The 24005-nt window shown below is 37.2% G+C and overlaps 2 protein-coding genes and 1 long non-coding RNA gene across 3 annotated transcripts; 1 reads left to right on the top strand and 2 right to left on the bottom strand.

Moving 5' to 3' along the window:
• Positions 1-1520: 1520 nt before the first annotated feature.
• On the bottom strand, positions 1521-2937 carry LOC108267142 (uncharacterized). The gene is made up of 4 exons (XR_001813027.3): positions 2778-2937; positions 2255-2311; positions 2073-2153; positions 1521-1944 (listed from the first exon to the last, which is right to left on the bottom strand). It is a non-coding gene; the product is annotated as an uncharacterized LOC108267142 (long non-coding RNA).
• Positions 2938-7134: 4197 nt separating this feature from the next.
• si:dkey-112a7.4 (calcium/calmodulin-dependent protein kinase II inhibitor 2) lies at positions 7135-10655 on the top strand. Its single transcript, XM_017472750.3, has 3 exons — positions 7135-7292; positions 7630-7925; positions 9835-10655. Exons 2-3 carry the CDS (start codon positions 7700-7702, stop codon positions 9918-9920), a joined length of 312 nt encoding a protein of 103 aa, XP_017328239.1. The 5' UTR covers positions 7135-7292; positions 7630-7699; the 3' UTR covers positions 9921-10655.
• A 289-nt stretch (positions 10656-10944) lies between these two features.
• cldn7a (claudin 7a) lies at positions 10945-18830 on the bottom strand. The gene is made up of 4 exons (XM_017472752.3): positions 18440-18830; positions 15371-15535; positions 14955-15039; positions 10945-14218 (listed from the first exon to the last, which is right to left on the bottom strand). Exons 1-4 carry the CDS (start codon positions 18660-18662, stop codon positions 14059-14061), a joined length of 633 nt encoding a protein of 210 aa, XP_017328241.1. The 5' UTR covers positions 18663-18830; the 3' UTR covers positions 10945-14058.
• Positions 18831-24005: the final 5175 nt, after the last annotated feature.

Raw genomic sequence — 24005 nt, 5'->3', positions numbered from 1 at the left:
GAGCTAACCTTAATTATGACATGAGCCATGAATTAATGCGTGAATAACGACCATCTTTAGTACATATTGCTTAATTAATGTATTAATTAACATGTAGGGGTAAACTAAATAAAACATGCTCTATAAGAAAGGATATGAATTAAAAGTGCATGATTAAAAATTGTTTATATAATTTGCCATAAGCAGCTGCATACACAAACATCATTGGATGGCGCTGGATTACTTTCATAATACTGGATTTAAATATTAGCGGATAGAATCTGCTAAGTGTATAAATGTACTATTACTATTAATTTCATCCTTGTGCAAAGCAGCATAACCCTGACCCTTAGCCATCCAGTGGGATCTAAAGAAAAATGGATGGAGAATGATGCAAAATGGGTTGAGATGAAATTATTGGTGTTGAATTTTAGTGCGTCTTTTGATGTTCGACAAGGAGGATCATGTAAATTATGAAAGTAATCCATCGTCATCAAGTGATGTTTGTGAATGCAGCTGCATATGGCAAATTGTATAAACAATTATATTAAACTAACATGTACTTAAGGTGGTGGTTATTTACGCATGAACTCATAACACTCACGTCGTAGTTAAGATCAGATCCTCATTAGTTTGTGATTAGTACATGCCTTAACTCATCATTAGTTCATATTTAAGTAAGTATTAATTTAGATATTAGTGCATGAATAGTCATGTACTCTTATTGTAAAGTGTTACAATTTTATGTCATATAATCAATATGCTTAATTTGCTTAAACAAGTCTTATCCAATTGTTAGATTTTTGGTTGGAAATCAAAGGGTTAAAATCCTGAAACATCAAACGAAAGCATGCATTCATTAAAACAGAAATTATATATGTTAAAGTTATATCAGAAAAAGTCCTGTCCCATATCTGGTGTCAAATGTGACGGCATGTTCAAAGGGCTTCGACCCAAAATGCACAGTCCAGCTCTAAGATTTCCATATGGAAATTTGTTCATGGCAGTGAATTTTAAATGAGCTGTTCTTCCAGCTTAATTTCTATATAAGGACTACATAAGGTGGAAAGGGGTTTAACTCTATGAAGCTTTTCACATTTCATTAAGTTTCAATGGACATTTTGACCTCTTCTTCTTCTCCTTCTTCTTCTTCTTCTTCTTCTTCCATAAAGCCATTATAAATTCTTAATGATTAACATGAAATATCACAGCTCACATGCAACCATTCAAACAGTCATAGAGTGGTAGTGTTTCTTTATCTTCACGCAATAAATACACATAGAGGTCAGAGAGAGAGTCATGAACCACCAGGAGCTGAGCTGATAGTACTTTCAGATAGAAACTGCTATGCATGAGAGAAATGCACTGGCTCTGAAACAGAGTGTTTCAACCATGTGGACACAAACTTGTTGAAACTTGTTTAATGCCATAGTTTAGGCTTGAATCTGGCTAAACTGAACTCCACCACGATAAACGATTATATCAGAGTCACAACATCCTGTTCAGGAGGTAAAGACAAAAGGAGATAAGCGTGAGGAAAATTTGGCATTTATCATACATTTAATCAAAACATTTGAAAATGATAGCACAACAGATGTATGTCTTTGTCATTGTTATTGTGTAAAAATGTAAAACCATAACAATATATGTAAAGCTATTTTATATAAAAGACATAGACAAAAGAACCAGCAACCAATAAATTGCTAAATATAGGAAAATTACAGCATCTAGATAATTAATTGATTATATATATATCACGCTAAAGATCAAGAAATATAGCTCAAATGGGTTAAGTTGAATGTTACACAGCAAGCAGCCAGACAAATGAGAAATGTAGAGGAAGTTTTTGTTTTGTCCTGAATATACTCTTCTGAAATTGGATTAGAGCAGTTTAAAAAGGCATGGGATAGCTGTCCAAACTGTTGCCACTGCTCTTGTTTGTAGGTGACGTCTTGGGCTTGGCACCTGAGCGAAGTCAAACACACACACACACACACACACACACAGATTAAAATAATGATTAATCAATGCCATACAGTACATGTAAACTGTGATATTAAAAATAAAAATGGAACATGGGCGAAATAAATTACCATTGTCCTGCTTTTTGCATGTATATTGTCCATTAGCTTTAGGATATGGTGTCTTTAAATTTACAATGTTGTTTCTGTGGACTGGAGAGACAATGAGAGAATGATTTCTGATCTGGACTTTTTGCATTGTATTCTTAGAAAAAAAGATCAGCCCTTACATAAAATATTAACAGGATACTTACATGTGCATATGCAACGATTCCCTGTTATGGTCTGCTGCTTCGGTCTCTGTGATTGTACTAACAAATATAAAAGATGACTTAAAAGAAGTACTGTGCAAAAGTCTTAGGCACCCTATTTTTAGTACAAACTTTGTTACAGATTTTTATTTGATGATTATGGAGTCAGTACAAAAACATTTTAGATTTCCAAACATTAGTTTTCCAGCACAATATTAAATGTTAGAGATTAATGTTTGTATATCAGTAAAGAAAGCAGCGTATTACAACAGAGACCACTTTTCAGACAAAAAACATAATGAAGTTTTGTTTTGCATGCAAAAATAAGACGCAAGTGCAACAGTCAAACACAACTATGCAGAAATTGCGAAACCAATTAGATGTCAACTATATGAAAGGTTTAACTTCTTGAAATTAACATATGAATATGAATTAAACATCTACAGAGGATTGGACATCCATAAAACAGCATTTTACTACATTTGCAAGAATATATATGTAAAATAAAATGATTCATAGTTATTACCTGAGTGGTTGCTTAAGATGGTGGCCAGGATGACCAAGGTGAAAATCATCAGAATGAGCTTGGACATCTTTTCAGTGGTATTGGTTTTTATAATTTGTCACTGTTCTTCTTCCTTCTGAGTTATAGATGTGGAGAGGTCTTGCTTCTACTTATATACCCTTAGACAAACTATCTGTAATCACCTCCCTGATCTCTAACTCACACAATAAGAACGCATATTAGGTTAGCAAACTGGTCAAAGCAAATAGGTCTCAACAGGTCCTAACATATCTTAATCTTGTACGGATGTCTGAGAACAAAGATTTGTTGTTTATTGCCAAATTCTGTAAACAGAACCACTGAAGAGAAAAAAAATTGAATTCTTCAGGGTTTGATTACAATCTATGGTTATGCACCAACTGATCAGAGTGACAAAGTTGTTGATGAACGTTCTCACTGGCTCATCTTTGCACTGGAATTCTTGGCAGAAAATAAAAACTTGTACATTCACCTGCACTTGACCACGTTTACCCTTGTAAATTCTTTGCAGTTCACACTCCTTTGAGATGTGACTAGGAAAATTTGTTTAGCTCACTGTTTCCAAGAAAGACAATCTGCAAATTCTATATATATATATATATATATATATATATATATATATATATATATATATATATATATATATATATATATATATATATAAGCAACATATTTAATTGAAAGAGCCACACTATAGAAAAGTATGCAATGAATACATTGTCCTATTTCGAACCTGACACAATTAGAGATAGTGTGGCATCACCAGCACTTGACTTTGGCAAACAAATAGAGATGTTCCGTAACAGAGTGCATTTATTTGGGAACGGTAGTCATTTGTAAGGGATGTCTTCCTGCGGTGCAAGCTGTTCACAGAAATAAATTGTTTACTGACCAACCAGATGTGGCATTTTGTCACGCGGTTTCACGCGATTCGTCACGTGTGATCAGGGGTACCCTGCAGGCCCACTTCACACAATAACCACCAGGTGGCGCATGAAACAACATACTTTAGGTGAACACAGTACGATAATTTTCTTTTTATATTTGGTTGAATGGTTCACATAAAATATAAACAAGTTTCTACAAGATTTAGTAATATAAAGTGAGTGTGATCGAGCCACATAGTACAGATAATGTGCAGGTTCTGTTACACCAGTGACCCAGGGTTCAAGCCTCAGCGCAGTTCAGAGTTTTTTAAATGAGCGGGTTTTTTTTTTCCACTGTAGAAGGTTGCTCAACGTAACGTTGAATGAATTCCATCTTCTCCTTTCTTGTCAATGGAAACTTTATTCTTTTCTTAGATTAAAAGTTTTATTATTGAAAAAACTGGTTTGAAGTGAACACAGAATTCCACACACTGAAAATAAAGCTCATTGAATTTACTTAATTCAAATGTGTACATTGGTTCAACGTGATTGAATTGAGTTAAATACATTAACATAATTTCTTTTCGTACATCAAACATGATTTGATCTATATATTTTCAATGCCCTGAATAAAATTAAACTTCACCTGAGCTAAGGATTGAACCCTGATTGCTGACATTCTGAATCAGCCACATTATTCCAGCACACACACTTTACCCATGTTAAATTAAATTCCATAGATATAGTACCTGTACTGTGTGACTTGATCAAAATGAAACCAAATATTTCTGGTCTGGTCTGTGCTATGGGCTGTGTGTAGAGAGATGGTCATCTCTCTGAGATGTACCAGTTCCCCTTCCAGCACTGTGAATCTTTTATGTCAGTGCAGTAACAGTATGGATGTCATGTATTTCTGGTGCCCGCAGCATGCACGTGATTTTGCGTGATCCTGCATGAAATTGTAAGATCCCTTTTCCTTTGGCATGCATTTGTAATGGTCACATTTGTACATGTGATCAAGACTGCTTGTTTGTGCAAGTCTTTGCATTGTAAATGTTCTTTAGGAAGAAATTTGACAGGTTTATTAGGGAGAAACCTGAAAACTTGATAAAACTCAGATTCACAGGTTTCAGAAGTGAGTCTTGATTATAAAGACACTATTGATATGCATATGAATGAGAATGTCTTATATTTCTTTAGGGTTTTAGGTTCAGACTTTATTTTTAGACCCTGATGAAGACATCTTTATCAGAAGTTAAATGACCTTTAGAATACTCATATGGTTAAATTTTTATAGATACATTTTTATAGATACAAATTTTTATAGATAAACACTCATATGCTTAAATTTGTATTTTTGTTTATGGCATTTGGTAGATGCCCGTATCCAGCGTGACTAACATTCATCTTATATATATGTATATATTTGAGCAGTTGAGGGTTAAGGGCCTTGTTCAAGGGCCCAGCAGAGGTAGCTTGGCAGTGCTGGGATTTGAATTCATGACCTGGGCGGCTGTGGCTCTGGTGGTAGACCGAGTTGTCCATTAATCATAGGGTTTTGCGGTTCGATTCCCGGCCCACTGAACCCCAAGTTGCTCCCGATGGCTAGTTAGTGTCTTGCATGGCACCTCTGCTACCACTGGTGAGTGAGTGTGTGTGTGTGAATTGGTGAATGAGACACAGTGTAAAGTGCTATATAAGTGCAGACCATTTACCTTCTGGTCAGATGGCCAACGTCTTAATCACTGAGCTACCACTGCCCAGATAGAGGCTATCTACACTTGCTCATTCATGCAATCATTCAATCAGCCAATAATATGGCAACAGAGGAGATGTTAGAAGAGAATGGCCAAAATGGTTAGAGCTGACAGGATGTCTACAATATAGTAACTCAAATAAGCACTCTCGAAAAGCAGAGTTGAGCAGAAAAACATCTCAAAAAACACAACATGTCAAACATTTAGGCAGATGGGCTACAACAGCAGAAGACCACACCAGGTTCCACTCCTGTCAGCCAAGAACAGGAAAGTAGCCTTAACAAAACTGGAGAGTTGGAGATTGGAAAATAAAACATTGCCTGTTCTTAATATTACAAATCTTTAGTCTTATATTTTCTGGAGAACTACTAGCAAATATTCACTAATAATGAGTTGTCATGTGTTTAACATTATAATACTGTTTCAGGTCATCATTAACTCCTAGGGAAGGACACACTGACACACCCGTCATTTTTTACTATATACAAATGACTTACTCATTCAGTAATGTTTGAAAAATATCATTCAGAGACTACAACACATATAAGACACATACACAAAGTGATGGATTTATGTGAGCCGTCTCTTATGAGAGGTCTAGAAGAAATCTAATCTACACAATCATTTTTTAGCTTCCAGCTTGAGTCGCATTTGTAGGCCAATGTGCAAATAGGCTCAAACTGCTGCATATAAATGTTCAAAGAGTACTCAGAAGCAAGAGTGATGTATATGCGGTGTGTTTTATGTTTATAATAATAAATGAAAAAAAATTATAGTTACTTAAGTGATGAATCAGGACAGACAGTGTTTCAGACATCATTTCAGGACTTGATACTATTAGTGATTAATCAGTAGTTAGTTGTTAGTTCTTAATGAAATTCCAAACCAATCCTTTATTATTACTTACTTATTAATTCCCCAGTGTTCATTCGTAGTAGTGATTTAGGTGTCAATATAGTGCTACTTTTTCTTTCCTGCTTATGCCCTTCATAGTTTCCTATGAGTTATTGACCAATATTGTAAATTGGAACTGTGAGTTTTTAAATGAAAGGCTATTGAAAGGCTACATTATGGAGCAAAATAGTATGTTTGTCACATTCTCGTTGCTGCTGATCTAGGATCAATGACCTTAAGTTAAATGACCTTCAGATGTTTTGATCTATATCAAAACATGACGTCAATACCAGCTTTATGGGGTTCATAGATGAAAACGGACTGTAGTGTTTAGAATTTAAGCAAAGAGCCTGAAGTTATTTTCTTTTGCGTGGGATATGCAAACACCTCTGCTGTGTATGACTCATGTAGTAGCCTACACTGCCCACATGAGTGTGTAGGAAGATATTTGCATGTGGTTTTGTGGCCTCGATGTGCGTATGCCAACACTGTCCTCCCACAACTGCTAAGATTCACCACTGTGCTGTAGTGCACATACACACACATACAGGTTTTTTTCTGTATGTTCCATTGACATAATGACTTCTGTTACTAATAACGTTGTGCCTACATCTAACTGTAATCAAAATCACAATAACTATAAGAAAATATTTGAGTTTTGGCTTCTTCAAAATAAAGCTTTTCACATAAAAGTTGTAGAAACTGTAATTTTGTGAGGTAATTATGCACGATCCTATCATTGTGTCCTATTATTTGGCCATGTTTGGACCTCAGAAAAGCTCAAACACACACACAAAGCCCTTCCCTCGCAGTGACGCGTTCAGAAACGACCAAGGAAATCCCCAAAGCAGGAGTTACGACACAATTAGCTGTCCGTGTAAAACAGCCTACTTCCGGTTTGTAACACTGAAAACAAGCAGCAGTGCTGATTTACCGGCTTTATAGGCGTCTTTCTCTCCGCTAGGACTAACGTTAAACGGGTAAGTTTCCTGTTTTGGGTTTGTATCTCACTGATTCGTCGAAGAAATTAAATTTGGTGGGTTTATCTATCCGGCGGAAACCCGGATACCTGCGCGCGCGCGTGTGTGTATACCTTTGTTGACAGATCAACACGAGGAAGGGAAAAAAGCTACAAAACCATCGGATCTTCAGTAGATCTGAGACATTAGAGACTTTTCCCGTCCACACATTGAGTGGTTGTGTGTCAGTGTTCTCCAGGACAGACTAGATGTGTTTATTAAAGTAGTTTTCAGTCTTCTTGGTGTTAAGACGCTAGCGTTTCGCCCACGCAGCTAAATCCGCATTGAACATCCACAGGTGGTTTAAAGCGACCTCACAGCGCTGCTACACCAACAAGACGAGCTCCTTCAGGACACAAAGGAGATATATGAAGAGATCGTGTGAATTTGAGAAGCTAGACGCGGCCGCTGTCATGTACGGAAGTGCAGGTCTGCCCGAGCTCATCCCGCCCGCATGCGCACTGCGACCCAGCGCCGTCCTGCCCTACAGCCCCGGACCCGGAGCAGGGGACAGACACGGGGCACAGCTGTCCTCTAACCCCCGCATGATGCACAGAGCCCCCAAACTCGGCCAGATCGGTCGCTCCAAGAGAGGTTAGTACTCACTGATTGTCTAGGTTTCATTTGCATTCCTGAGCGACACACCTATGTTCAACATACCTATGATGCTCCACCTTTTACCATGATGAAAAACAACAATAGAAACCATCACAGAAATTATGGTTTCCACTACAAATACTATTACAAACCATCAGCTAACCATAAAACCATTACCATTATTGTATCCAGTAGGCATAGTATAACAAGTAACCAGTAGAGACCAACAGGGACCTTTATAGTTTCCATTAAAAACAATACATTTCTGTTTACAACTAGTCAAACCATTACAAAATCTATGGAGGATTTCTATTTTTCTTTTTTCAGAAGGGGTGGCAATTAGAGATGCACGATACTAAATTTAATACTAGGCCGATACGATAACCGATTATTCAGAGTGGTATCGGCCGATACCGACAATTCTGCCTTTTATGCCTTCTTTTAAGTTAATAATAATTAATCCCTCATTTCTGAAAGAAATGCAAATAAAAACTTTATTCTCTCCATTTCAGCAAGCTGTTTCACAGTAACTGGTTTCATAAACAGAAAACACAAGTTAATGTTACTCAAATTAACATTAACACATGAACTAAATTCTGAAGATTAAAGTAAGATTTCTTAACTTATTGAATGTTATTAATTCATATTAACATTGAATTCTAAAAAACCTCCTGTTAGTCTGACATTCACTCACCACTAACAAATGCATTTCTACTTCATCATTAACATCAAACTGGTCATATATAATATAAACTTTTTATATATTAACATTAACTGGATATGAAATACACTACAAATATATTTTTCTGTGCAGTATATAGATATACTTTTTGTCAACTCATCTTCGTTGAAATCTTTCAACCGTGTACTGGTGCTTTTAATTCAGCTCGAGCAGTGTGGCAAAAAAAAAAAAAAAAAAAAAAAAATTAGACTCTCACTTCCCACAAAACTCCCGTTGCACTGCTGCAGCATCCGGTGTAAAATTTGATCAGTGCAGAGCTTACAGAGATTACAAACTGCAGTTTTGTCATCGTTCCACACAAGAGATATCATCTTTACACACAGCATGAAATCGATGTGTTTTCCCGCCCTCTTTTGATTGACACGATATAATCGGCCCTGATCATCGGATGTTTTTAAAATATCGGCCGATGGCCCATAGCGTGGAAAATTGCCTTTATCTGCCGATGCCAATTATCAGCCTGATACATCAGTGCATCTCTAGTGGCAACACCTGCGTATGTTATACGCTGAGATTAAAAAAAAAAAAAAAAAGTTCTAAACTGTAGGCTGCCTTTCCTGTGGTGTTGAACTCAGTGGCACATCTTTAATATGGATATTTCACCTGGAAATGTCTATGTAGTATACCTTTTAAAATGGATCGGAAATTTTTCCAGAAATGCTTTAACTCTACACTACATGCACATTTCTAGGTAAAAGCTACATATTAAATGTACAAAAGGTGTATTCAGATGTTTGCTGAATGTTTTGGATTAGGATGGTTAAGTCTACGTAGCACTAATACTGTGATTTGAGGTTAAAACTGGAGCAGCATGTTTAATTTCAAATGCGTCCACTGTGTCTTTTTGATATTTAGGGTACACAGTGGTATACCACATACAGTTTTGCCACATGACCAAATGTCAAATAGCTAAACCATCAGACATGATACATTGTCTTTTCTGATTTGAGTGGGGATTTTTTGTTTTTTCTGTTTATACATGTATACAGTGCAATGGTATAAATATACTGTGACTCTAGAAGTCTCTGAACATGGGGCTCTGTACACAAAATGGAAGAACCACAGTCGTCTACCTTGAATCATGTAATGTACTGTAGGTGTTAGTCACTAACTAACATTTCTCTTTTTTCGTTTTTTTTTTTCCCTCTCGCTTTTGTTAAAAAGTGGACCTTGATGATGAAGACTTGGATGATATCATGAACAACAACAGGAGCTTCCCTATTTCTATCAGTGTCTCACCTGTTGCTTAAAGCATGCTGGACTGTGCCAAAGCTGTCGTGGCCAACATCATTAATCAAGTTATGAACCATTACAAAATGCACACAATTATTACAAAGCGGAATCATTTAAAAACACACACACACACACACACACACACACACACACACACACACACACACAAACAATATCATCTCTCTCTCTTTCTGTATTTTTCTGTCTTTTATCTCAGGACTGCTGACTGTTCAGTGCTCTGCTGTGATCATTGCTTTTTCAGCACTTGTAACTTTAATCTTGTGACATTGACTGACTGTCGTCGTTCCCTCTTTGTTCACACTGCATTTTGATACTGAGATTGAAAATGAATTTCTAAAGGCACAGGGCTATATTCATAAAAAGAAAAAAAAAAAAAAGCACTTTACTGAGCGGACAAAGACCAAAGCTAGGTTTGCTCCGCTCACACAAATGTGTTCTGTGATAATCTGTTAACCTGTAACACACCATTAGCTTAGGATTCACAGTTACCTTGGAAACCGAGGTCTTTTGGCATGTTTCTGCTTCCTGGATATTTAGCAGTTCAAGTGTATTTACAGGGAGTGCTTTTCACCTTTGGTTTGAACGAATTACTTTCCAAAATGGTTTAATATCCTGGTTGTGCTAATATGTGGTTTGTGCATTATAATTGACTTGCATGAAATTGCTTGTTGATTTTCATTTTGTATTTGCAAATTGCATTTTTGAAAAATAAATTATGCATGATTATCATATTCTTCTGTCCTGTCAATTAAGTCAATAACACAAGCTTTGTATAATGTTAAGGAGCCAGGTTACTGTTCATTTATTCAAATTTTCAATCCATGACTGTAGAAAGCTTTATATTGCACTGCTATTAGGAAATATTTTCGTTTTTATTTTGTTTTTTTATAAACCGTATGCTTATGATCAGATGGTATGTGTTAATGACCAAACTAGTTTCTTTCTAGTTCTCTCTCTCTCTCTCTCCTCCCTTACACACAATGCAGTTTCATAATAATAAAATCAGACCTTACAGCAATGTTATAAATAATATAAATTTTATTTTGCATTCATAATTGTAGCAAGAAAAAACCCCCCAAAAGAAACATAACACAAAAATCACTGAACACAGAGCAATGTAACCTCACTTGTGGAAGCTTTACTATACTGCAATATGATACACAGGAAAACACTTGATTATATAGATCCACTTTATATGGTTCCTGTAAAAGTACAGAAATTGGTGCAAGGCTTACAAAACACACTGACTCACTGAATGTCTTTAGGACTTCAGACAATTATTCTCATCATTTGTTCTATTAAGGTGGTTTTTTTTTTTTTTTTGAATGGACTAGAGTACAATGGGATGTGAAACTGTAAGGTAAACACTTCTAGTTCTCACAACTGTAAAATCTTTCTGTTGATTTATACCATTAGACCACTAATAAACAGTCAAAAAAGCACATTTATCACACTTGCTTGTCTATCAGGACATCACTGTATTAACATTCAGCATTCCAAACAACAATGTAACTGTGCAAGAACAGGTGATCAAATCAAGTGCTTGATATATTCACTTCACTGAGTGAGTGATCCAGAACCCAGAGCTGTGTTGGGTTCAGTGTTAAAAGGTACAGTGCTGTGAAAAAATATTTGCCCCATCCAGATTTCATCTGTTTTTGTGTATATCTCATACTAAATAGTTTTAGATCTTCAAATGAAATACAACGTAAAACAAAAGCAACCTGAGTAAACGCATAATATAGTTTTTACATATTTTTTTTTAAACAGAAGCAAAAAAAGTTATCCAAAACCTATTACTAAGCGGCAAAGCATCCCCACACCATCACGCTGCCACCACTATGCTTGACCGTAGGTATGACGTTCTTTTTGTGGAATTCTGTGTTTGGTTTACGCCAGGTGTAACGGGACCCCTGTCTTCCAAACAGATCCACTTGCATCTCATCAATCCATAGAACATTCTCCCAAAATATTTGAGGATCATCAAACTGTGTTTTGGGAAAATTCAGAGGAGCCTTAATGATGTTCTGGGTTAGCAGTGGTTTTCACCTCACCACTCTTCCATGGAGGCCATTTATGCCCAGTGTCTTTCTGATAGTAGAGTCATGAACCTTTATTGATTGAAGAGAGGACTCTAGGTCCTTTTGATTTTGTCCTTAGCTCTTTTGTGACTTCCTGGATGAGTCATCGCTGTGCTCTTGGAGGAATTTTGGAAGGTTGGACACTTCTGGGAAGGTTCACTACTGTGCCGAGTTTTTCTATTTGGAGGTAATGGCTCTCACTGTGGTTCTTTGGAGTCCCAGAGCCTTTGAAACAGCTTCTATCCCTTCGCAGACTGATGTATTTCAATCACCTTCTTCCTCATCATTTCTGGAATTTCTTTCAATATTGGCATAGTGTGTTATAGGTAAGACCTTTTAACCAACTTCATGATAGAAAAAGTTCTATTTAAGTGTTGCTTTGATTGAACAAGGTTTGCAGTAATCAGGCCTGGTTGTATCTAGTCCAGCTGAAACCCATTATTAATGCAGTTTCATAGATTTGGGGAATTAGTAACTAAGGGGCAAATATATTTTCACACAGGCCCAATTGGTATTGGAAAACTTTATTGCTTCAATAAATAACATTATTATTTAGAAACTGCATTTTGTATTTACTCAGGTTGCCCATGTTTTATCCTAGATTTTGTTTTAATTTCTGAAACAATTTAGTATGAGACACACACACACACAGAAAAATAAATCAGGATGGTGCAAATACTTTTTCACAGCACTGTAGTGTGAGTGATGGATAAAGCAGAGAGTGCATCTTAAACTGGTCCCTTGTTCTGATCTAACAGAGATTCACACACTAGATCTTAAATCAGTGGTTGTTTTCATATTGTAGTCATGGGGACCCCATGTTTGGTGTGTTTTTGAGATGGTCATGCTCTAACACACCTGATTCAAGTCCTTTATGAGCAGCTTCAGGAGTGTTAGAGTAGAAAAAATATAAAAATGTGCCTAGTATCTGGTTGACAGAACTGGAATTGTGAAATAAGAAAACATCCTACAATGAAACTCAGACATTATGGAGCATACATGTGCTCCAACCCAGCTAGTGTATCATTAAAAAACCCTTCCAGATAGAGGCCCAATACACCTATAAATAGGCAAGTCACCACTAGATCTTGTATTTTTTATGTTTGTATGCATACTATTTTGTCAGTCATTTGTTAGCCATGCTATATTTGCTAAGATCTGTGGGGTTTTTTTTGTATTTTTACTCAAGACCATTCTTGTAGTTAAAAAAATTGTCAAGGTGCCTGTGGTAAGTAATTCATTACATATTAAAATGGAGGTTGAATTGAGACACACTTCCCAGAGATGAAGCAATTAATACTGTAAAAACGTCAGCCATCGAGGCTGCAATACTGTAGCTTTAGAGAAAGCACCACTAAATACATTAATTTCTCTATTACCAAATCTAGACAGACAAATATATCTCAAATACCAAAATTCCGTCCAAAAGAAATAGCAAAACGGCATTTGTTTAACTTTTGAATGCTGTTCACACAGTTTATTATTGGGTGTGTACTGGAATATGTACTTTGCTGGCCATGTTTTTCTTTCTTTCTTTATTTTTTTTTTAGCAAGAACCTTTGTTTTCAATAAAGCTAAAATTAAAAATCAAACTCCTAGGTTGGCCAGGGGGAATACACAGCTTCTCCTGTTGGACAGTGATGAAAGGTTTTGGTCCTTGTTATTCAGTTTTCTGGGCAGTTGTGCACTTTACACAACTAAAGGGCTCCTCTAGTGGTGATGATGATAGCTCACCACCATATACATTCAACACTAATCTTTCGGAAGAAGAGTGCTAGAAGCCTATTGTTTCCTATTATAACAAACTCAAAGAGCTAGTAATTCTTTACTGTTCCTTTGCACCATGGGCTATTATGTAAACTCTTGTTTTTCAGTAACTGCTGTATGTTATAATGCTGAAGATGGCATATTATATTCAGCACCTTCTGTCATTCTCACTCTATGGATTAACCATGGTTTCCACCTACTTCAGTTTTCCATCTGGCACAGTCCCATTTTCCTTTTACAGGGGTCCTTTATCATATACAGTTCCTGTCTGGTCATCTGTAAGCAATCACACATACTCCTTGGTGCTGCTGGAGGCGCGAGCAGAGTTTTTATGGTACTTGGACACCTGTTTGCTTTGAGGGCAAGAGGCCACCAATAAAGCTCCGCCAAGAGCATCGAGAAACGATCCGGCCCATGCGATGAAAATGGCTGTTCCAAACTCAAACCTGGTAAAAGACGGGAAAAGAAAAGAGAGAAATAACTACACTGTAAATCCACACATTTTATACACACCTGCAGTGACGGTCAGAAGTCTTGAGTATATACACGGTGAATGTATATATATATATATATATATATATATATATATATATATATATATATATATATATATATATATATAATTTCTTGATTAAGTTTTCTAATTCTAGCATTTGACTTGATCCCGTTGCAGGATTAACAAAAAATGTTAATACTGCGTGTTGTACATTTTATGTTAGATTGCCATTGACTGACTTCAGCATTGTAGTATTTAATTTTAAATGTGGAAACATGATTTTTTTTTTTATTATGAAGAATCTTCAGCAAAGAATATGGAATTCCATAACAGAGCCTGCAGAAGAACTGTTGCAAGTTCTCCACAAGACACTTGGAACAACGTATCAGCTAATTTCCTTATAAAGCGACACCTTGGAGAACTGTGTTTTTTTTTTTTTTTTTTTTTTTTAAAATTCAAAGGGTGTTCACATCAAATACTGATATAATTTAGTTTTTTACTATTTACTGCTCTAAATTTATATTTAGAAACTTTTCTGTGTAACATAACTTATTTGTAGAAGTTATTTACATGTGCTTAAGACTTCTGCACAGTACTAATCACACGAATGATCATTAATGATCATTGAAATGACTATTGAAATAAAAAATAAAAAACCTCCTCTAAGATTCTGTGAATTAACCTACTTGGTGTTGACCGGAGTATATGGGTTGTAGAAAGCACGGATCACGTTGTGGGCGAACCAAGAGCATGCAACAATTGCACTGAGAGCTGCGTGACCAGAACAAAAAGAACAGTGTCATACAACAAACTGCACGTATGCACACATCAAGCAGTTTTACTTCATAACTCGTCACAGCTTCTAAACACCACCAATCTTCATAATGAAGGCCTTTATTACAAGCTTCTATGAGTGCTCCTATGTGAACTCATAGCTTTGTACTAAGTGGCAGGGCTTTTGGCAGAAGATCAAACTCAGTCCTGGACATGCTTTAAAAATTTATACACACTGTAATCTCCAGTTGTTATTTTTTTTTTCCTTCTTATTTGTGCTTTGAAGTTACATGATCCTTATTAAAATAGGCATATTAAACACACTCACCCCCAATGAGCAGTATGATGCCTCCCATCATAGCAGTGCGGGCTTTACGCACTTTATTGTCCTCTCCACATGTGGTGCACTTCATGCCTATGCAGGCGACTCCCAGTCCAGCAATCGACACAATTATGCCAACTATCATTAGTGCGCGGGTTGCCTGGAGAGAACCTAACACGCGTACACACACACGCACACACACAATACACATTACAATCATACAAGCAAAACAACAGCAAATTCTTTATCACTGAAATCCTCACCATCATAAATAGTGTAATTGAACACTATCAACTGTAATAAATTAACTCATTTCAAGAATCCAAAGTTGGTTATAGGGTGGATCAATGGTTCAGTATGTAGTGTTGCCACCTCCCAGCTCCCATGGTTTGATACTGAGCTCAGGTTACTGTCTGTGTAGAGTTTGGCATGTTCTGCCTCCATGTCCCAATTTAAAATCATACTAGTAGGTGCATTAGTTATGATAAATAAGTATATGAATGTGTGTGTGCGCATGGTGCCCAGCGATCCCTTCACATGTTCCCAGAGTTTCCCATTATAGGCTCCAGATCTCCCATGACCCTGGCAAAGATAAAGTGTTTACTGAAAGTGAGAGAATGAGTGAAAATGCATCATGATAATTTGGATGCTTGTGTATGTTATTAATATTTCATGGGAACCATCTACGCAATATATTGTGCTTTCTGAAGAGCAGAACAATAAAAGTTATAATTAGTACATTTACTAAGTAGCATCCAGGATTTAAAAAAGGAAGACAGAGAATATGTGTGTATGTGTATGTGCGCATGTGTGTGAGGGGGTTTCACCCAACCAGAACCAGTCTGTACCAGTAAATCCCTGTATATTCACATGAAAAACAAGGGGAGGTGGGGAAGGGTGTAACGAAGTGAAAGAATGACTCCTCTAGCATCATTCATTACAGCACAGTAAAAGCTCTCTTGCCAGGCATTGAAAATACTTGAGTCTGGAATCCAGTAACTGCCCTCCCTACTCCCCCAATCTTATTCTCCCTCTTCCCTCTGTCTTAACTCAACCTGCTGTCAGGTGCAGCCGAAACCGGTTTGATCAGGACATCACCCCGACATTCCAGTTCAACAGCTGCCCATTTGACCAAGCCATATGGATATCGATGAGAGAGGGAGTAAATATATAAGATTGGAGAGGAATTGGACAGGATTGAGGGGACTGGCTGCCATTGTTTGAGGAGAGTGGTGTTGTGCTGCAATCTTATTAACAAAGCAATAGCCTTCTGTTTCCAGGGCTCCACTACTTTAATGTGATCAAAACCCATTTATCCAGCTTAGGCATTGCTGTGCTGCTCCCCTAGGAGAATTTTGTATGTGGAGGTTGTTGTTGCCAGTTGTAACCAGTAAAATAATCTTACACAAGCCTGCCAATGAAGAATAGTTTATTCTATTTAAATTAAAACACAGAAGTCCTGGAAATTATTTATACAAAATACTCAGACCTACTTTCTAAATTTGACTACTCTGCTGAAAAATCCAGCTTAGTCTGACCGGCTAGAAAGAATGTGTTTCTCAATTAAAGCTAATAATGCAACAACATAGACAAGTAATTTTTTAAAGACAGTAACACAACAGAAAGCCAATTATAATGTATAGTCTTAATAATGTATTGATCAACTTTAGACCCCCCCCCCCCCCCCCATAGAAACCCTGATAGAATTTATAATGGTTTAATGATTATATCGTTAATTGTATTGGTTGTATTGGTAACGGTCCCAGTGGGTCTCTACTGGTAATTTGTTGCCTTCTATTGGCCGCATGTTATATCTAGTGGATACCATTAAGGACCAATAACAGTAATGGTTTTAATGGTTAGCTGGTGGTTTGTAATGGTATTTGTAGTGGAAACCGTTATAATTTCTGTGATTGTTTCCATTGTTGTTGTTTTTTTCAGCAGGGAAGGAAGATGGAAAAAGTTACCAGCTGGCAAAGATGCCCCTACCAGTAGTCTATCAAGATGGATTTTATGAGGTTACAGTTTAGATAACAATATTTGTTTATATGCATTTTGTCCTTTTTTCCCCCAAAGGTATCTGAGTACCAGCTATGGTAATAATGTACTTTTGCACCTCCCAGTGCCTCCAGACCCCAACAATAAGCACAGTGTATGCTGATACAAAGCTTTCATAGACAGAGAGCTGAACGCTTGACCCTGAGGGAAATGACACGCCACATTATGTAGCAATGTAGCAAGAAGAAACCGCCAGCAGTAGTATATTAAACAGTAGTACATTAAAACTACAGGTGTTCACACACAATACATGTGCGCTTAGCTCAATCACCTCACAACCACACACACAGTCTGTTTATGTTTGTTTCTATTCTTTATTATTTTAACTGTTTTCAGAGCGTTACCTTTCTTGTAAACGCTGATGTATTGCTTGTCCAATATTTCGTCCACTGTATTTATATGGAGCCTATTTTCACGGAATTTTGACGTTAACAACGCAGTTTTCTAACTACCCCTAGCCTATTGACTATTTTCTACTGAACACTTCACTGCGTTTTTCTAACGCAGCCATGACGCTACAAAACGCAGTTAACGGTTCTGCACTAAATGATGCCGCGTTCAGACTTTAAAGTTCCACACAATAGCCTACTTCAAGACGTGTTTATTAGTTGGAGAAGATTAACCGATATATAAAAAAAATCCGCCATTGAAATAAGTGGTCGGTTAAGTGGTCAGTAGTTAGTTTGACATTTTATAGTTTCATTTGAAATAATATAACTTTTTCAATCAGCAAACACTAGCTCAGCATCAAATTATATAAAATATAAAATGATACGCATCAGAGGAAAATAACGTACCAAATTATCCAAACAGATTGTGCACAATTATGATTTCTCATTATGGTATCCCAATCTGTCTCGAGTCCAGCATTCACCTGACCAGGATAAAGCGCTTTGGAAGATGACTGACTGAATGAATGAATGAATGAACTAACACAATCCGAGGAGCACTTAAAGGCAGCATTAATACCGAGCAATGGAAAATGTATTCTAGTTTATTTCATTTGTTTACACTTACTGTCCAGCTGCAGGACGGAGTCGTAGATTTTGCACTGGAGTTGGCCAGTGCTCTGGAAAGCGCAGGACATCCACAGGCCCTGGTAAGTAGCCACTGCCGTGATGATGCTGTCTCCTACATGGGCTGACATTTTCCACTGCGGCAGCACCGTGCCAATGATGAGCCCCACGATGCCCACCAGAGACAGGGAAAACCCGAGCAGCTGCACTCCTGCGTTCGCCATGTTTGAGTTTAAAGGAAGTTTACTTTACTTTTCCAGCCGTGCACGTGTCCTTGAAGGAATAATAATAATAATAATAATAATAATAATAAAAGGTGTAGATGACAAAGTCTATGAGAGACGTTTATTTGGTTATTTTCTGACTCCAGTGAACTAACAGGAAAACTCAATGAGTGCTGGAGACGAAGTGCGACTTGGAGCGCGCGCCTGCCTACATCTACCCCTGGGCTAAACGGGATGCTGTGACGTCACGACCAATCGTTGGAGGTATTTTTTATTTTTATTTTTTTTTAATCCAGAACCTGTATCCAGATCAAACTGGATGAGACGGACGGAGTGTGGTTGCGCTCCAAAGTTGTTTTCTTTTCCCAAGGCTTGAAATATTAGCACATATAAGTGCCAGAGTGTTTTAAAATGCCAAGGATAGACGGAGAAAACTAATGCCTACTCAGCTGTGTGTCTCTGAGGTTGAACTGGCAGGGTTTAACGTTCCTCGCTGCAAAAACAAAAAAAAGAAAGAAAAAGAAAAAGTTTTGCCCATGCTCCTTCATTACGATATGGGTGATTATGGTACCATTTAGCTTTTAAAAGTTTACTTTTTTTTTTTTTTAAACATTAAGGGTGCAGCGTTGTTGCCTCAGAGGTCCATGGTTCCCAGTTTAATCTTGTGCTCGGGCTACTGTCTGTGTGGAGTTATGCATGTTTTCCCTTTGTCTACATGGGTTTTCTCTGGGTTTTCTGATTTCCTCCGTATTACACTCTGGATAGGCTCCGAGTCCATCGCAGGGCACAATCACATACACAGTCAAACATTATGGACACTTTAGACATACCAATTAGCCTACCATGCATGTCTTTGTTCTGGGGAGGAAACTAGAGTACCCAGAGGAAACCCCTGCAGCACGGGGAGAACATGCAAACTCCGCACACACAGGACAGTGGTGGGAATCGAACCCCCAACCCTGAAGGCGAACGTGCTGAACACTAAGCCGCGGTACGCCCCTCAGACTGCATTTGTATTGGAAATAGCCATTAAACCAACCTGTACAGGATTGAGCTGTTTTATTGTCTTTCACAGCTTGTTGGTAAATGAGACCTTTTAATTGTACTCATGTTTGACATGTGAATCAAAGAGGGCTTTGACTGAATTTACATTGTGATGATGTCACATGACGCATGTTGGCCCAAATCTGCAGAAAATCTGTGGTCATTTTGAAAAACTGCAAGCTCCTCTGAATATTGCAGAGTTAGCTTGATTTTGTGTTCATTGCAAAATCACGAAATCCTGGATGGACTGTTAAACATGAAGACTGTAGTGGGAAAGAGTGTGTGAATGTGTGTGTGTGTGTGTGTGTGCATGGTGTCCTAATATGTCGTTCCCAGAGTTCCCAGCACCCTGACCTAAGACATAGAATGAACAAATTAATTTTACAACTTATCTAAGAAAACATGCATTTAAACATTCAAAAATGTGTTACAGTGTTTATTTGCGGACAATGGTTACATTTGACTGTTAAATTAATAAAAGGGTTGAAAGGAACAGGGTTGTGTTTTTAGCACAGAATGAACAATATTATTCTGAAACATTTGGAATGACATTGTACCTGTGTTTTAAATCGCTTATCTTTACACTACATACATATTTTTAATATCAAGTGGGGCAGTACAATCGTGGAGTCACCCAAAAGTAACAAAAATAAAAAGTCTTTGTTAGGACCCAGTATTCTTTCTTTGAACTGCTTCACTGCTGTGTTTTTGGCATGAGGCACACTCATTCTTCAGGAAAGTCCTCTTTAGACAAACACAAAAGAGGCAGCACTTATGAAGCTGTTTGGAGAATAATAAGACTTACATTTCTGGGTTTTATGTCAAAGATGATATATTGTGACAAAAAAAGACAATGAAAATGCAAATATAAAGTATCAATTAGTGCCGTTTGTCTTTATTCTTCTCCAGTAGTATCCAGTAATGATATATAATCTCATCACCCGGTGTCACACAGAAGAAGATGGTTTCCCTCATGACGTATGGGAGTCTTTTTTTTTCTTTGCCAGTGTCGCCTCTGGTTTGCTCATTAGGGATATAACTGTATGTCTGGATTCCCGTAAAGCTGCTTTGTGTCAATGACAATGCTTTTACAAGAACTATACAAACAAAGTAAATACTTTCTGTTTTACTTTTGACATCACAGTTTTTCGGTCTATCCCATCCCTGCACACTTTCATCAGTAACCGTGTTTGAGTGCTTATATGCCCTTAAGGTCTCCTGACTGATACATGTCTTTGGTTGTCCTTCATGATTTCTTCAATTTTGTATTCTCAAGGTAAAGACAATGTAAATGTGCTCTCAAAGTAACAACAGTGGACCTTAGGGTGCTAATATTCCTCTACAATTATAGTCCTCCTACTATAGGTACAAAACTCATGCCCTTTAGTGTAGCACCCCAATCACACAGATTTTTACCTTAAAACCCCAGTTTCATTCATTCATTCATTCATTCATTCATTCAGTCAGTCAGTCAGTCAGTCAGTCATCCTCAAGTAACTGTTTAATTCATGTCAGGGTCGCGCAGGATCTCTAACTATCTTGCTATTAACATTTTTTGGGGTCTAGGCCCTATCCAGCTGATTGGCTCTAGCTAGATATAGATATGGGTTTGGGTTAGCTATTGTATGTTTGTAACTTGGTGGAAATAATACAAAACACACTGACTTGAGTAAAAGTCAGTGGGGCTACTGTAGCAATAATTCACTTGAGTAAAATTAAAACTCAAAAAAGAGCTGTACTCAAAAAAGAGTTCTACTCAAAAAAGAGCAACCAAAACATCCAAGGAAAAACAACCTGAGTAGTTACTTTACAAAATTACTTTTTATACGACCAAAATTGACACAACTAATAGACTTAATATTGTATATCTGAGGAATGCATTTTTGAACAATTATGTTAATCAACCAAACTATTGAGCTATACTGAAGTGAACACCACCTCAATTATCAACAGTGTATATAAAAAGAAAGATAAGATTAGCTGGCGAGCTAACTTTGCCAAATCAAATCAAATCAAATTTTATTTGTCACATATATAACCTTGCTTTTTTTATGACCACACCAATATTTAAAAGAGAATAAAAAGAAAAGAAAATATATTACAGATAAAGAAAATATAATATCACAGAGAATAAAACTAGAATATATGAAGATAATACAAAAAACAACAGGCACGATGAGGTAGTGCATGTTGTATTTGTGAGTCCAGTTCTAGTCCTTGGTGTTCCCCTGGTTGAGGGCCCAAATCACCTGCGGGAAAACGCTCCTCCTCATTCCATCTGTGTTGCCTTCAGGGAACGGAAACCTTTCCCTGACCATAACAGAGAATAGTCTATTGTTGGGAATGCTGAGGTCCTTTGTTATCTTCCTGGCCTTGGTCCAGCACCGCTTGTTGTAGTTGGACTGCAGGTCAGAGAGCTCAGTGCGGATGATACGTTCAGCTGTTCACACCAATCTCTGGAGAGATCGTCTGTCCTGCATGCTGTTCCTAAACCTGGCTGTAATGTTTCCCGTCAGGATTCTCTCAATGGTGCAGGTGTAAAGGTTCCTGAGCACCCTAGAGGGGAGTTTAATGCTGTTGGGGTTTCAGTAGCTTGCTAGGTTTGTTATCTAGCTAGTTCATGTTAATTCAAACATGTTTCTAGCTACATACACTAGTTATCTATCTAACAAATATGCCCCTTATTACTCTGTAGCAGCACTTAACACATTTGCTACAAAGCATCAAAATCAAATCTTAAGTTTATTACAGAGCTTTCATACTGTAAAACATGAAAAGATCTGGCTAGCTAGTCCAGCTCTCTCAGCTAGCTAATGGCTTAGCTGTACATGTTTCTGCAAGTTGGATGTTGAGCTGTGAAAGGCCGATATCTCCATGACTTTTGCCTTTGCATAATTTGCAGATCATTATCACATTATTTTGATTGGGTCTTTTTAAGCAGAATTATTTAACATTTGCACATACTGTCTTTTTAATTGGCTTACAGTCTTCTGGGGTTAAATGCATTATATTTTCTTTTCCTTTCTAACAGTGATCAAAAACAAAAAAAAATAAATTTAGCTAAGTTGAACAGTAAAAGTAAAATACTATGATTTAATTATACTCAAAACAGTACAGTTACAATCAACCATGTATGCAAGTACTGTAACAAGAGTACATGTAGTACTTTACATTTCACCCCTGGTAAGTTCAAGTCCTGGGTCTGCCAATGAGCCAGTGCTGTGTTTTGAAGCAAGACCTTCACTCCTTGATTGGATTCTATCTTGCCAAAATTGTAAATTGCCTTAGATAAAAGCATGTACCGCATATAATGATAGTGGCTTATGTGTTCTGTACACTCTTTGGATAAAATCACTGTGTTTCTGATACAAATTTAAAAGTAAATGCCAGTAAATTCAAATAAACACCATGAGAATGCTACAGAAAATATGTTAATTCCTTACAATATCCTCAGCACCCTGACAAGCGTACCCATACTTTAATTTACATAGGAAACACCAACCTGTGGTGTGCAAAGTGTCACATCCGAGCACTCTGTTTATTCACATCCTGTGTGTGTGTGCTAGAGAGCAACAAGTCCTGGAACAGTGTGAGCTATTGTGATCTGATCACAGTGATCTGAGCTGGCGCCACTGACTCAGTGAGCTCACCGGTAAGGAGACCATGCTCATTACTTGAGAAAGGAGGCAATAGTTGTAAATAAGGGAGGAAATTAATTTCTATTCACCCCAATGACACACTGTAGTGTTCAGGGTTGTTATAAACAAAGATTAATGACTTGGCATGGAGTGGGAAAGGGGTACTGGAGACAGATGGTATTTTGTGATATTGCACCACTTAACCTAAAATAACACTATCTGAATCTTAATTCACAAATGATATGTAAAAGTGAAGGGGTCAGTGCGCAGGTTCAGCAATTGTGTGATATCCCTAGAGAGGTCCCAATATTGGAAGGTCTAGGTTTTGAGCTCACAACCATCCAATCACTGAAAAAAATGAAGAAGAAGAGGCAGAAGAAGGAGAAGAAGAAGAAGAAGAAGAAGAAGAAGAAGAAGAAGAAACAGCTTTACTGTGCTTGCACACACAAGGAATTGGTTTCAGCTTACAGGTGCTTCCAGTAGGTACAGATTGCAACACACAATTATATGCAACATATAATAATGAAATATGTTAAACTAGAAAAGTATGGGAAAATGAGAAACAAATAAAACAATATAATTTTTTTTTTACTAATATAACCAACACACAGTATTGCATATGTCCATTAGGTGTGTTAAAAAAAAACAAAGAAAGTTGCAA

The sequence above is a fragment of the Ictalurus punctatus genome, chromosome 7 (assembly GCF_001660625.3).
Source record: "Ictalurus punctatus breed USDA103 chromosome 7, Coco_2.0, whole genome shotgun sequence".
NCBI lineage: Eukaryota > Metazoa > Chordata > Actinopteri > Siluriformes > Ictaluridae > Ictalurus > Ictalurus punctatus.
This window is presented reverse-complemented; position numbering and strand designations above follow the sequence as displayed.

Excerpts from the sequence above, each read along its gene's own strand:
- si:dkey-112a7.4 (XM_017472750.3), top strand. The coding sequence starts at position 7,700 with ATGAAGAGATCGTGTGAATTTGAGAAGCTAGACGCGGCCGCTGTCATG. Across the intron at positions 7,926-9,834 it reads GATCGGTCGCTCCAAGAGAG|TGGACCTTGATGATGAAGAC; the intron begins GTTAGTACTCAC and ends TTTGTTAAAAAG.
- cldn7a (XM_017472752.3), bottom strand. The coding sequence starts at position 18,662 with ATGGCGAACGCAGGAGTGCAGCTGCTCGGGTTTTCCCTGTCTCTGGTG. Across the intron at positions 15,040-15,370 it reads CATCATACTGCTCATTGGGG|CTCTCAGTGCAATTGTTGCA; the intron begins GTGAGTGTGTTT and ends CTGGTCACGCAG. Across the intron at positions 14,219-14,954 it reads TATACTCCGGTCAACACCAA|GTTTGAGTTTGGAACAGCCA; the intron begins GTAGGTTAATTC and ends GTCTTTTACCAG.